At 39.4% G+C, this 13,335-nt stretch overlaps 1 protein-coding gene across 1 annotated transcript; it reads right to left on the minus strand.

Annotated features, from left to right (window-relative positions):
• Positions 1 to 1,186: 1,186 nt before the first annotated feature.
• Positions 1,187 to 12,765, minus strand: rnf2 (ring finger protein 2). The gene is made up of 9 exons (XM_008299300.1): positions 12,696 to 12,765; positions 8,441 to 8,537; positions 7,799 to 7,959; positions 7,609 to 7,691; positions 6,418 to 6,550; positions 6,226 to 6,325; positions 5,667 to 5,839; positions 5,199 to 5,388; positions 1,187 to 3,056 (listed from the first exon to the last, which is right to left on the minus strand). The coding sequence occupies exons 2-9, from the start codon at positions 8,525 to 8,527 to the stop codon at positions 2,955 to 2,957; spliced, it is 1,029 nt and encodes a 342-aa protein (XP_008297522.1). The 5' UTR covers positions 8,528 to 8,537; positions 12,696 to 12,765; the 3' UTR covers positions 1,187 to 2,954.
• Between the last annotated feature and the right edge of the window lie 570 nt (positions 12,766 to 13,335).

Here is a 13,335-nt window from a genome sequence, read left to right on the forward strand (position 1 = left end):
TAAGTCTGACTTACTAAATCATTTTTATTTTCAAATGGGCTTCCACAAATTCAGTCTTTACTGCAGCAAATATTAATTTGCTTGTTCTTTTCATCGCCGGCACAGGTTTCCGACTCCAACATCAAATAAACGCGCTACATCATAAACCCACTGCAAAGTATCAAATGTGTTTTCGTACGACAAAAAGGAAAAAAGCTCCCAGGTTTCGCCGTCAACAAAACGTCTTTTCCGACCTTAAAAAAAAAACAAAAAACAAAAAAACCGTACAGTTGTGTAACAGCAGTGAGAACAAGTCCATGAGTCCAGACAGGCTTTGCTGACTGTTTCTCCCAAACCTGATGAAGTCTCATTTCAGAGTCTGATGCACAACACACACTCATCAATTCATTCAGTCACTCATGATTAGTGTCCATGCCCACTAGTGGCCATTAGCAGCCATCGCAGTGCCTGCACATTTGACATTAACTTGCATGCACTTTGCAGTTCTGCTCATACTGACAAACTTTACATTTCTCTGCCACGTTTTTAAAAAAACAAAACAAACACAAACACACAAACTGGTGCATCATCATTTCCCACAAACAGAAAGTCCAGTTAGAAAGATCATGTTGCTGTAAAATGGTTGCGGTTCCTCGAGTGCGACGACAAAATGAGCTGCAGAAGAAAAATAAGGCGGTAAAAGGTAAAAGGAACATTAATGGTACAGACATGTTTGGTTTCACATTCACTCGAAAGGTTGAATTGTCACTAATTCTCTGGAGTTTCTGTTCTTTAACATTCAGACTCCTAAGTTAGCTACATAGAGAATAAAACATTTATCCGAACCCCCTCCCGCTGTGTGTCTGAGAAAATAGTCCATCTGTGACAAACACCCTTCATTTAGGGGGGATTTGACAGCGAAGGGAGCAGGTTTGTGGAAATAGCAGAGGAAGATGGTGAACACTGTAATGGTCAGACTGTCTATGGTGCTGCAAAAAAAAACAAAAAAAACCCATCCCCTCCCTCCCCAAACCCTCCTCCCGTCACACACGCTGCTTCCTCTCCAGGTTACAAAAGACATATATAAAAGGACGAGCCAAAGAGAGCAGCCACAGATATTAGAAGACAGTTTGTTCCTACAGACAACAGATCAAAACAACAGCTTTGAGATTCTCCCATCACAAGTCAGGGTTTTTTTTTTTTTTTACTCTTTTTTCCACACGACAACTCGCTCTGCTGGACCCTCCGCCTCCCAGATTGTATTCTGCAAACAAGAGGAGTCCCGCTGACGGTGCAGCAGGGTCGTTTATGTGTTCACACTGAGAGCTTCGCAGTCATCGCTTCACCCTTCATCTGATGCTCGCTTGTTCCCTGGACCGCAGCCTCTCTCGGTAAACTCTCTCTCTCTCTGGTTTTACAGATTACAGAGACGTGTGGAAAAATAGCTTGTTTACATTTTTTTTTTTTTGTAACTTCACAGCACGAGATAGGTGTAACTGGATATGCATGCACTGCCCACTGCTGGTCAAAGCTCCCCAGTGAGAACAAACCTTGTAGTATTCAACATATTAGTTTAGAGACCCCATGTACACTACACTTGGTTAAAGTTGAAGGCATAAAGAAAATAAAAATCGCCAAAACAAGCCCTCATTGTTCCATTACTTATATGATTTACATCCAGTAACTACTGTTTGTCATGGTTTTGCTCAACTCGTGTTTAGCGCCGCCAGCAAAGGTTCCAATGGACAGAGAAACGTCAAAAGCTTCCTAAGTGTTGGTGCCACCTCAAGCTCAGTGGAAAGCTGCCCAATAAATGTCGGTTGCAATCTGTGTCTGACTGTGTGATGCCAATTTAGATTTAAAAATCTATGGAAGCCAAAAAAAAAAAGGGGGGCGAATTGTTATAAGCCACTGATTACTTAATGTTAAACACTGAATTCGATCTCCATATGCATGATTCGAATTCCCCTCTGGGACATGTCCAACCTAAACCTGAGGTTTCTGAAATTCCAGCACCAGTGTTCCACAACTAATGCGTTAATCAGATTCAAGTGGTCATTTTCAGAACTACTGATTGAACTGAATTCTAAACATGATGTTGGGTGAAATTCAGACACCAAAGTTCACAACGAAAAAAAACTTACTTCAGGCTGAATCCCTGTAATTCTCACTCTGGCAGTCGTGTGGTTCTACAAAGAAACCTTCAGATAATTAACTAGAAACCACATTTGAAAATTTACAAATCAAGTTTTTAATATAGCAAAACTTGAAATTGCGTGAACATTTCAAAGAGGGGAATTCAAGCCACAGACAGATTGTGGTAACATCAAAATCCTTCAATGCTTCATCTTCCATCCATAAAATTTAAATGATGGACTTTCTGTCGATACATGTCGCCTTACTTAACCTTGTATAGTTTAGACACACCAACCCAAGTGACCTCTATGTCCATGGGTATTTACAGAATCTGGACACAGCTGGCCTTGGTCTCTAAATCAGCTGTTGTGTCACACAGTGAGGGACTGACGACCAAACATTTCACCTCGTTTATGAACCAAAAAGCTCGCAACAGAAAGGAGCCTATGCTGAAGACAAATACAGCATAACATGTTTTTAGAAAACTCAGAAACAAGCTAATTCAGACTAAGGATGGACCCTGGTGTTTGGAGAGAATCTACAGTCACTGCTGGCAGTCCAGTCTGCTGGCTGCTGTACTGATCTGCTACCTTCTACAGAGAGAAAGATAGAAAGAGACACAGAGAAAGATACAGAGAATATAAAACAGAGTTTTTTTTCTTTTTACAAGAGTCCTTTTGAGGGCTTCACCAAGCCCCTTCATCTCCTTCAGACACATACACACGTCCCCTCCTCTGGTTTCTGGTGTGTGCAAGTGTAGCCAAGTCCATGTGTTCGCTTCTTACCTGTGAGTGTGAATGTGTGTGTGAGTGTATGCATGGGTGTGTTGTCATGTGCGTCTACTTGTGTTCTTTAGTGGGAGCAAAGTAGAGCTCCATGGGTTTGTTGACCTTCCAGTACTTTTCGCTGACCAGCTCCAGGGAGAAAGAACCGTTCAGAACCTGGGAAGAGAGTTGAACATGTTTTCACATGTGCATCATTTTTGTCAAAGAAAGATCTATTCTAAGCTCTTAGGTTATCATTTATTCACATATTAATCATCCATTAATCCTCTGTTCTTGACCAGCTGCTTGCACGTTTAGTCATTTTTAGAGAAACAAAAATTTCATGTGTTCAGAATTACAGGTCGACGGCTGCTTATTGTACCGAGAGATGTGTTTATTGTACAACAAGAGTTGAAAATAAAAATCTTGGGTGTTTCCAGTCTGAAAACATTGCTTGTTCAACTTAAGGAGATGCCTTAGTCTCTTCTCTGTCTGAAGAATGTAGTTCTTAGAGGTTTACATGAATGGGAAACTGTGTCATAAGGTTTAAACCTACAACTTATTTACAAGAGCCAATAGGAAAAGAGCTCATGTTTGCTATTGTGTTATAAATAAACCGTCATTCCTCTTTTAGGGGAGAGAGGAGTGAGGTCTCCTCCCCAATACAATGGTGTACTTTTATTCTCCATATTGTATACAAAACTAAATTTAGCTAAACCCAGCAGTGTGTCTGTTTTCTTATTTAAGGATATTCTCGTTTCACCAACGGCACACTTTCCAGAGTAAACATCTTCACCTGTTGGTGCCCAAAAGTTTTAACACTTGCATATGCAGACTGTTAACACTGAAATGTAATGATTTAAAGCAGTCAGTGTATATGGAAAATAGATTCTGTTGCTTTCTACTACTTGTCAGATGAAGAAATTGACAAAAGTTCCCTCCACACATATTACAGAACATTTACAGTGTGTACTTTTCCTGTTTAGAACTGCATTTAAACTTGAAAAATGTCCTATCTCTCATATTGATAGAATGCATGTCAACCTAGAGTGTGATAATGAGTAGTGCAGAGGATTCACAGGACAGTTGGCCCAAACACTGTAACCTCATGCTACTACTATTAGAATTATCTGAACTCTCTACATCATTTTCGACCACAACCCAAAAAAACAGAAGAGCTTATTTGTTGGTGTAACAGCACAGAACAGTTCAGTTCATGTAGCTGTGCAAACAATATGTGATATAAAGACTAATAAATGTAACATGGAACCAAATTTCACAAGCACAAGTGCCACCTTGACACCTAAAGCTGTAAGCCTTTACCAAGTTATCTCACGCTGACAGGCGTCGGAGTCTGTCGGGCTACAGCGAGGGAACAGAACACACAGGAGACAGAAAGAAAATCGGCTGTGTGGGAAAATTTGGAGTTTCCAGTGAATTGAAACAGCAGTGGAGCTTACACGTATTCAACAGCTTCACCCACATGTGCAGCATCACCATAGCAAGAAGTCCAACTATTTATCCCTGCTGCTTTTTAACAGCATCTAAAAGCAGTCGGGGCCAAAGCAGCTGCCAAATACATCTGAACAGCTACTGACAAAAAGAGAGACAGGCAGCATGACTTTGAACTACTGTGAAATTGCACTGCTGGCTTTAATGTTAGTTTACATTCATTCTAAATATACAACATTTGCCTTAATGATTATATTTAAGGGCTCAGAATCTTTTTCATTGAAAATATACAGCATCTGAGTGCCTTAGATGCATTATGCTGCTTTCACTACTTAAAAAAAGACTTCAAACTGAGGTACATACCGAGCTGGGAATTTTGTGTAACGTTACAGCCCACTTATCTGACTATGGTCCTATAAATTCTGGGTGATAGAATTCAGGAATGGAATGAAACAGAACTATTCATCTCTGGGAATGAAGCACAACGCAGCATCACATCTTTTCAGGTTGTTTTTAAGCGAGTTGCTCAATTTTCTCTAGGAGTAGGCAAATGAAGGCTAATACATGAACTCAAAAAAGATTATTCTCCAGGTTTGAAGTCAGGATTAAACTTTCATGAAATAAATATTTTAATAAATGATTCTGGCCCGTTATTTGAGTTATTGTTTATTGTGTATTGTATTGTGCTTCTAACTTTCAAAAGCATTTCCACACAGACTTTTTTCAAGTGCAGACATACTGCAGAGCCAGAAGGTGCATTAGTGTTGACGATAAGAAAACCTACAGCTTGAATAAGATATAAGCTCCTTGTAACAAGGGTTAACCATCCTGAATCAGGGTTGTCAAAGAAGGTGTGCGTGTACTCACAGTGAACTGGTTTCCAGCTGTAGGTATGTAGATCGTGTACTGTTTCTCTGAAGCTGCTTCCACATTAACAGGACTGGCTTCAGCGTTTCTTCTCAGCTCCTCCAGAGCCAGTCGGACAGCCAGGTATTTAGACAGGTGATCCACTGTAGCGTTGCCGGACGTTTTAATGTAGCGAGGAACAAACTCCACACTGCATTGATACAGTCAAACACATGTATATATGAGCAGACGATCACAGCAGCTGACAGCAGCCAGATGTGAATTGCAATTCCGTATATTCTAGGCAGCTCTGTATGTCTCAGCAGATGTTTGCAGTTAATTTTTAAAAAATGTACCTATGCAGGCAAAGTTAGGCAGCAAAACAGTTAAAAAATATCATGTATCACTATAATTGCTGTTGAAATTCTGCGTTTAAGAGATTGTTACCACACAGTGAGCAGAACCAGCTGGGTCTGTGTGTCTAACTACCTGTTGTGTCCGTCGTCCTTCTCCATCAGGGTGGGATGAGGCCTGAACACCAGTTCTATTTCGCTGGCACCCCCATCAATCACAGAGTCCCCGCCCCCGTTCTCTGCAGCATTGTCCATGTCCAAACCGCTGTCGTCGCTCGTCTTAGTGCGCTTGATACTTGGACCTGCCTCCTGGGAAACCACATCAAAATGTATAATTAGTATTTGTATGAAAGCAGCACAAATCTGGAAGATCCTGACTGTGCGTGGTACGGACTGTAATCACCATAAACACCGTCAGTCTGGCTGATTTGCAGCTATGTTTGTAAATTTTGCGACTTGTCTTTTACGCTTCAAAATTCAAGAGTTTCTATTTGTAACACACTATTCCAGTATGTGCAGTTAAATGTAAAGTGACTGTTCTCAATGCTGTGCAATAACAAGAAGACATTATAAACAACAAATCCTTAAAAAAAAACAATAGAAAATCAGAAAAAAGTCACAATGTTATGTGTCCCAGAATAACAATACGTGTCTGTCATGATAAGTGTGATAATTTGTTTCAGACTATATCATACCTGGTTGCTGTGGACAGAAGCGTTGCTACAGTGAGAAGAGTCTCCGTTGTCCTCAGCTCCACTTCCATTCTCAACCGTGTGTCTCTTACCACGCTGCAGTCTGACAAAATAAATGCAAATCCAATTTATTCAAGGAGACTGAGCTTTATCCATGTATTTGCATTATACGTGTGTTGAGGTTTGTGCGTTTACCTGGTCATGGCCTGTATCTTCAGTCCTTCTTCTATGCTGTGGGACAGGGCTTGCTGGTTGTTGTGTTTGCTAATGCGGGCCAAAACTCTCTCCTGGTGGGCTTCGTACTCGTCACGGCTGGGATAAATCTTACCTGAAACAGGATAAATGCAGGGTTTTTACGGCCATTATAAGACTTAGGCACAGCGCCTACACAAAAGTGTATTTGTGCAGCAGTGCCTAAGCCGAATGAATGGAAAATAACTATGCTGTGAGAGCTCTGTACCACCCTCTCTGTAGCAGAGAAAAGATATTCAAATGGCCTGAAAACAAGACGATACAGTTTCTGGACATGAAGGGTAAAAAAAAAGTCAGGGTTATTTTATATTTGGACACTAGACAATAAAGTGTCCCGTACATCAGATATTTTTTTAAATGGAGAAATTCAAAGTGTTAAACTCCCGTGTTACGCACTAAATGTTGTCACAGTAAGGAAGCCTGAATACTACTCGAAAGTTTTCATTACGTTAATGATGAAGTGTTCAGAGTCAGTCAGCCCTAAAAATATTTGGTTACACTAGTTGAATTTCTGAAGGCTCATGTACCGTGCTCTGCTGCCACAGAGGGAAAAAAATGTATTGAGATTGATTCAAGTTTAGTCTCCTCAGTTTACCACAGAAATGATGCAAGGAGAGAATCTGTACTACAAAGAAGAATTAAAGCTGTGACACTCGATGAGCTCGAAAATAGTCTGAAAAACCCTGTCAGAAAAATGATTCAGAAAGACAATGAGAGAAGAATCGAGTCCCTACACTAACTCAATCATCGGGTTGGTTTCTACGTTCACGGACAAAGTGACATCTCTACAGACAATTTCAACATTTTAGTGAGTAGCCAAATGCTGCAACAGTGTCAAATGGTTGTGGAAGGATAAGGAAACAACAGTTGTGTTTTTTATAGATCTCTAGAAGTGTCGAAACAGATGTAAAAATGACATCTAATGTCAAATAATGTCTAAACTGTCTTGGTGAAGGACCCACAAAACGCCACTGTAACACCAGGGAAAACCCTGAATAACTGCACATAAAAGACAACTCAACCCCTTCAGTTTGTATTTGGTGTTCTATGACTAAATTGTGATTGAAATTTTCAGTTTGAACAGATTTATTTAGCAGTAATCAAACCTAGATGATTCTACTTCTGATTACTTACTAATCAGAGCATCAAAATTGGGGTCTGGACGCAACGACCTCTTGGACACCAGCTTCTTACGACAGGTAGGACACTCTTTATTACTGCAAAGACAAGCAGGAGTTCAAGTAAAACAACAGTGCCAAAGCATCAATACAAACTTCTATCACAAATGCATTTTAATTTCTGTCGTAAGCAATTTGAAACTCACCCAGATCTCAAAGCCGTGATGATACAATCAGCACAGAAGCGGTGCAGACATTCTTTGGTTGTCATTGTGTTCTTCAACATGTCCAGACAGATAGGACACATAAGTTCACTGTGCAAGGACCTGGGTGACACTGCTATCTCCAGTCCATCTGTTATAGCCTCCTGTGCCAGTATGAAACAGATCGAGATGTAGGTCAGTACACACAAATACATCTACATCTCTGGAATTAACAGTCATGACCACAGCTATGGAGGAGATGTGATTTTGGATGTTATATGTCCAGGAGCATGTAGGAGCTCCAGCACCTCATAACTGTGTTACAGGTATAATTATACCACTATGTTCCATATACTGTGGGTGTTGAAGTTTGCTGCTGCACATTAACTGCTCCAGCTTCTTTTTCATGTCTCACTAATAAAAACAAATTTACATGTGAGACAATACAGTTAATGGTAAAAAAGCATTTAAAGGCAATACAGGAGAAACACATGTCAGCATGTGTGTTAAGGTTAAAAAAGCATTTAGTGGTAATACAGGAGAAACAAATGTCAGACTGTGTGTCAAAAAATCTGTCAACAAAAACTAAATCAAATTCATTTAGAGACGATTATTTGAATGTATTGATATGGGATGGATTGTTACCTGTGGAGTTCTCTGTAGCTCATACAGACTCAGTTCCCAGGTCTTACTAAGGGGTTGAACCCCATTGGTCTGAACTGTCTGAGTCATCACTGCAACACTGAAACACAAAGAAGCAAAATTAGATTTTCTTGGGAGTCCAGAATGTCACAATGACCTGTGGTGATGATTACTAGTACAATAAGTAGTAAATGGACTGCACTTTTCTACTTTCACAGACAGAGCTGCCACACAAGTCATGTCCTCTGGGAGCATCTGGGTTTATTGTCTAACTCAAGGACATTTAGACATGTGGACATGACAGATGTTGCCATATACCCTGCAACTCTGTGCAAACGGTTTGCATAGTTGTAAAAAATCTAATGTCAGCTTTTCAAATACTTGCTTCACTTGTCACTTCTTTAGAAAGCAGTCATCTCATTTGCTTTGCCTTGTGCATTTCATTTACGTTGAAGCAGCTTGTATAGCAACATACCACATATGTCCCCAGATGAAAAAGACAATAAAGAGCCTGAATGAAATGAAATGAAAAATACTTTATTCATCCCAGAAGGGAAATTCAATTAAGCAACACTCCATCACTATAGCTGGTCATAGTAGGTCAAAAGGCTTTAGTTACTGCAAAACAGTGTCTGTATCTGCATCATAATATGCAAAAACATATATATAACTTCTTGCAGTTTGACTATATTTGGAAGAGCACTTGATACATGTTAAAATAATTAGAAATTTTTATGTTTTATCCTGTGGCGGGCTTCCTTTATATGCATGACGCATTACTGCCAGTGTAGATACAGTTTTGTTTTTTTTGTGGGTTACGTTTACAGTTTGTGTATGCATGACTTTGTTTGTTACTTGACTGATGAATATGTTGTTGTGTGGAGGTTGTATTTTAGGACTAAATCAGAGCTAAGCCAAAAAATAAACTGAGTTAAAGATAAATCTACTGCAAAATAATAATAATAATAATAATAATAAAAGAAATGGATTAACACAATAAAGCAATTTGACAGACTGACAGAATTTGGAAAATGTGTGTCAAAGGTGTGTCACTTTTCGTGCAGATTTCATTTTCAGCTTTGTTTTTTTAAGTTAAAAGCCTGTTTTTCAACTTAACCCAACTGGTAAGAAACTGTATCCCATTATATATACATACATATGTAAGAATGTACAAATCTAAATTACACAAGAAAAAGGAACATTTGATAGGATGGAGAGGTTCACACCCAGCTACCTAATGGAGCTCTTATTGTAGAAATGCAGATTTTACTGAAGGACACTACTCATTCTGGTAATGAAGAGTCTGAAGAAGATTTGAACATCAGAATCTGAAAATACACCCATTTGTCTTGGCTGTTCATTTGCATTAAATATTCTCCAAACAATCACTGTCACCAATCCATGCCTTGTTTTGTGAGTAGAGCTACTTTTCTAACACTACTACTTTTGCATTTCCAACACATTCTTTGTGATTAATTGCTAATCTGGGGAACATAATTACATCACCAAAAGATAATCTCTCTGTCCTAAATTTTAATTATTAGGCTACTTTTCTGGCTGGCGAAAAAATAATAATGGCATCTGTCTATTAAATGTATGACACTGGAGCAAATGTTATAACCTCTACACCCTGGAATGTTGGAGTCATGATCTGGTTGCCAAAAGTATGACATGATCTTGAGGTAGAAGGGTGAATTTGCCACATAAAGGATCCAGACAAATGGGTCAGTTAATATTGTCTGAGTAACCCAAATATAAGTTTATTTCAGCACAACTCAACACTCAAAGAATTGTTCTAGTCTGTGTCAGTGCAACCAAACCAAAATATTTTAAAGTCAAACCCAGAGTGACCCTTAATGATACTGGGCCTGATAGGCAACTGCCACCTACTGTCTAGTGCCTTAGAAAAGACAAAAACAGAAACAAATCAGACATTTAAATGACAGATGTTCATATCTCCTCTTAGATTACTGCCCCTGTGTGAGCATCCTGCCATACATGTGACTGACATAAAGTGAAAGTGGGGGTGGCCCAGATTAAACACGTGCAGATATGTGCTGTTTTTTGTTGTTGTTATTGTTGTTTTTTCTTTGTAGGTTATATTTACAGTTTGTGTCTACATCAAGTTTGGTTGTGACCTGGTTGGAAAATATGTGAATACGTGGAAAATCTCAGTCTGAGTATATATATAAATAGGGATATATATATAAAATGGAAATAGCTTAATTTTTCTATGTAGATTAAATGTGAGGGAGGGAAAGGTGATACCGAGCTGCTTAAAGGACCTCTTACTTTAAAAATGCATATTTTACAGATGAATACTACTTATACGGCTTGTTGAGAGTCTGAATAAGATTTAAACACCTTAATTTGATGAATCACACCTTTGTCTTGGCTGTTAATTAGCATCAAAAATTCTCCATCCATTTACTGCCTCGTATCCATGCCCTGTTGTCTAGTGAGTATGAATGTAAATTTAAATGTAAAAAGGTTCTTTACTTCTTCTTTAACAGTATTTCCCATCATACTGCACAACTGAAATCCGTTTCCTTGTTTGTATTCACATATTTGGCCAATGAAGCTGATTCTGATTCAATGGATTCTTTTTAGCAGGAATAAATGTGTGTTTTGTTTTTTTTTTTTTTAACGATTATTATTACTATCTTATGATCCCAATTTAAAAAGTAGCATATAGGGGTCAAGAGGTGAATTTGCCATATGACAGAGCTAGATAATTGGGACACTTAATATCACCATCTGTCTTGAATAATCAAAATCTCAATTGGATATAACCCAACCGAAAATTCAAACAACTGTTTTAGTATTTTTGTCAGGGCAATCCAACCTAAATATCTTGCAGTCAAACCTGCATTCACCTTCATTGACACTGAGCCTCGTGGGCCACTTGAGCTTCACTGCCAACAGGCCTTAGAAAAGACGTTTATATGTGAAAGTGGTGATTTATAATTGATCAAATGGTGGTAACATGAGAGCAAAAGTAAGAATGGATGGGAGGGAGGTTAACACCCAGCTGCTTTATGGACATCTAATTTCAGATGTCCATATTTTACACGTGGTTAAGACGATTTAAACTACTTGATTTAATGACACACCACTTTTTCTTGGCTGTTAACTGGTACCAAGCATCCTTTACACCAGGGGTGCCCAATCTAATGATCAGCTCATCATCAAGCTCGGCAGAAGCCTGATAACGATCCTGATCATGTGAATCAGGTGTGCTGGAAGAGGGAAACATCTAAAACATGCTGGATAGGGGCTCTCGAGGACCAGGATTTGGCACCCCCGCTTTACACAAACATCTTTCCAGTCAAACCCACAATGACCACCAATGATACTGGTGCTGATGGGCTACGACTATCAGCTGCTACCCAACAGCAGGTAGAAATGACAGACACAAAGACAAATAAGAAATCTGAATGTGTTTTTTTTTCCATATCTGCCCTCAGATTACTGCAGCTGTGTTGCCATGCTGCCATACATGTGACTGACATGAAGTGAAAGTGGGGGTGGTCCAGATGGACACACTGGTTCGTTTTAAAGGCGTATCGTTCCCCTTAAACTTAATCATGCCAATAAACAATAACAATGGAGCTTAAGATGTTCTGACCAACATATATTTCTAGCTACTAGCCTGTACCACAACACCAATCCCTGTCAATAATCAAAACCCCATGTGTTGGTTCAAATCAGACACGTTATATCGACTGTTGTTGGCTATTACACAGCATTTCTAACAACCTCAAGGCAACGAGCAGACACTGACATTTGATTCAGTCCTTGTTTTTGGTACTATCTTATCAGCTGCGGTTCATAGACAGACCCCGCGCACAGATTTCAAGGGGCTTGGCTAATGCTAACTAGCTACCCCAGAGGCTAGCCATTCTTCACCTTAAAGGAAAATAAGCTCAAAGACACAGCCGAAGACAAAGAATACACAGGCATGGTGGACGGCTCATTCGGTTGCGTTTAAACAGGACAGATAATGATTTAAAATAGCTGCTGTCTGGAATATTACGAGGGAGTCGTGAATGTAATTTGCCGTTGTGACAGAGGAAAAAACAACAACAGATAAAGAGCCGACGCACCAACCTCCTGAGCTAAACGTTGGCCTTTACAGCCTAATTTACGGCATTTTAACAATTATAAACTCGCATACGAATCGTCAACGATGAGTAAGGCCACAAATAAAAGCGAAATATTCATAGCTTGCATAGAATATTATTGTTTCTGTACTTACATTTTCAGTTGTAGGTACGAGCTGATCCAGCCAGCGCGTTTAGGCGAAGGCAATATGGCGGATGCACAGGGAGCGGTGCAGTCTGGGCAATTGAGGCGCCTTTGATAAAGGGTCCCCAGAAATTCTCTGCCCCCGACTCCATCTTCAGGCCTGCTGAATCCTCAGAGCAAACTGAGTTTAACTGTTCTGGTCTTGCTGTTTTGGTATTTTATATTTATTTTATCCTCGAATCTGACCTTACAAGGTTTCACCATTTGTTGTCTTGTGTTTATAGTCATTTATTTGTAGTTTTTAAACTGTTTTCTGTCATGAGATTTTTGTTGTTGTGGTTGTTTTGCACACATTCCTGTTGTTGTTTTATAACATGTACAGCACTTGTCAACTCAGATGGCTTCAGACAGAATCAAGAGACACTTACAGTGGCTCCCAGTATGTTTAGGATGGATTGTACTGATTCATTTTAACACCTTTTTTGGCTTCTCCTCCAGTTATATTTCTGACTTTTTGGTAACATAAACAAATATATGCACTTTGAGATCCTCGGGCAGAGAATCAGGCCAGTTGAGTTAGTGACATCTTTTCAGTCTCTTTTTAAAATATAATTTTATCGTAGCGCTTACCTGATTTTCTAAGAGTTTCT

The sequence above is a fragment of the Stegastes partitus genome, unplaced genomic scaffold (assembly GCF_000690725.1).
Source record: "Stegastes partitus isolate 25-593 unplaced genomic scaffold, Stegastes_partitus-1.0.2 Scaffold1401, whole genome shotgun sequence".
Lineage (NCBI taxonomy): Eukaryota > Metazoa > Chordata > Actinopteri > Pomacentridae > Stegastes > Stegastes partitus.

What these genes read in the sequence shown, in the direction of transcription:
- rnf2 (XM_008299300.1), bottom strand. Translation starts at nt 8,527, where the DNA reads ATGACTCAGACAGTTCAGACCAATGGGGTTCAACCCCTTAGTAAGACC. An exon ending in AGCTACAGAGAACTCCACAG is followed by an intron (nt 7,960 to 8,440) that starts GTAACAATCCAT and finishes ATACTGGCACAG; the next exon opens with GAGGCTATAACAGATGGACT. An exon ending in CAGCTGGAAACCAGTTCACT is followed by an intron (nt 3,057 to 5,198) that starts GTGAGTACACGC and finishes CTCTCTTCCCAG; the next exon opens with GTTCTGAACGGTTCTTTCTC.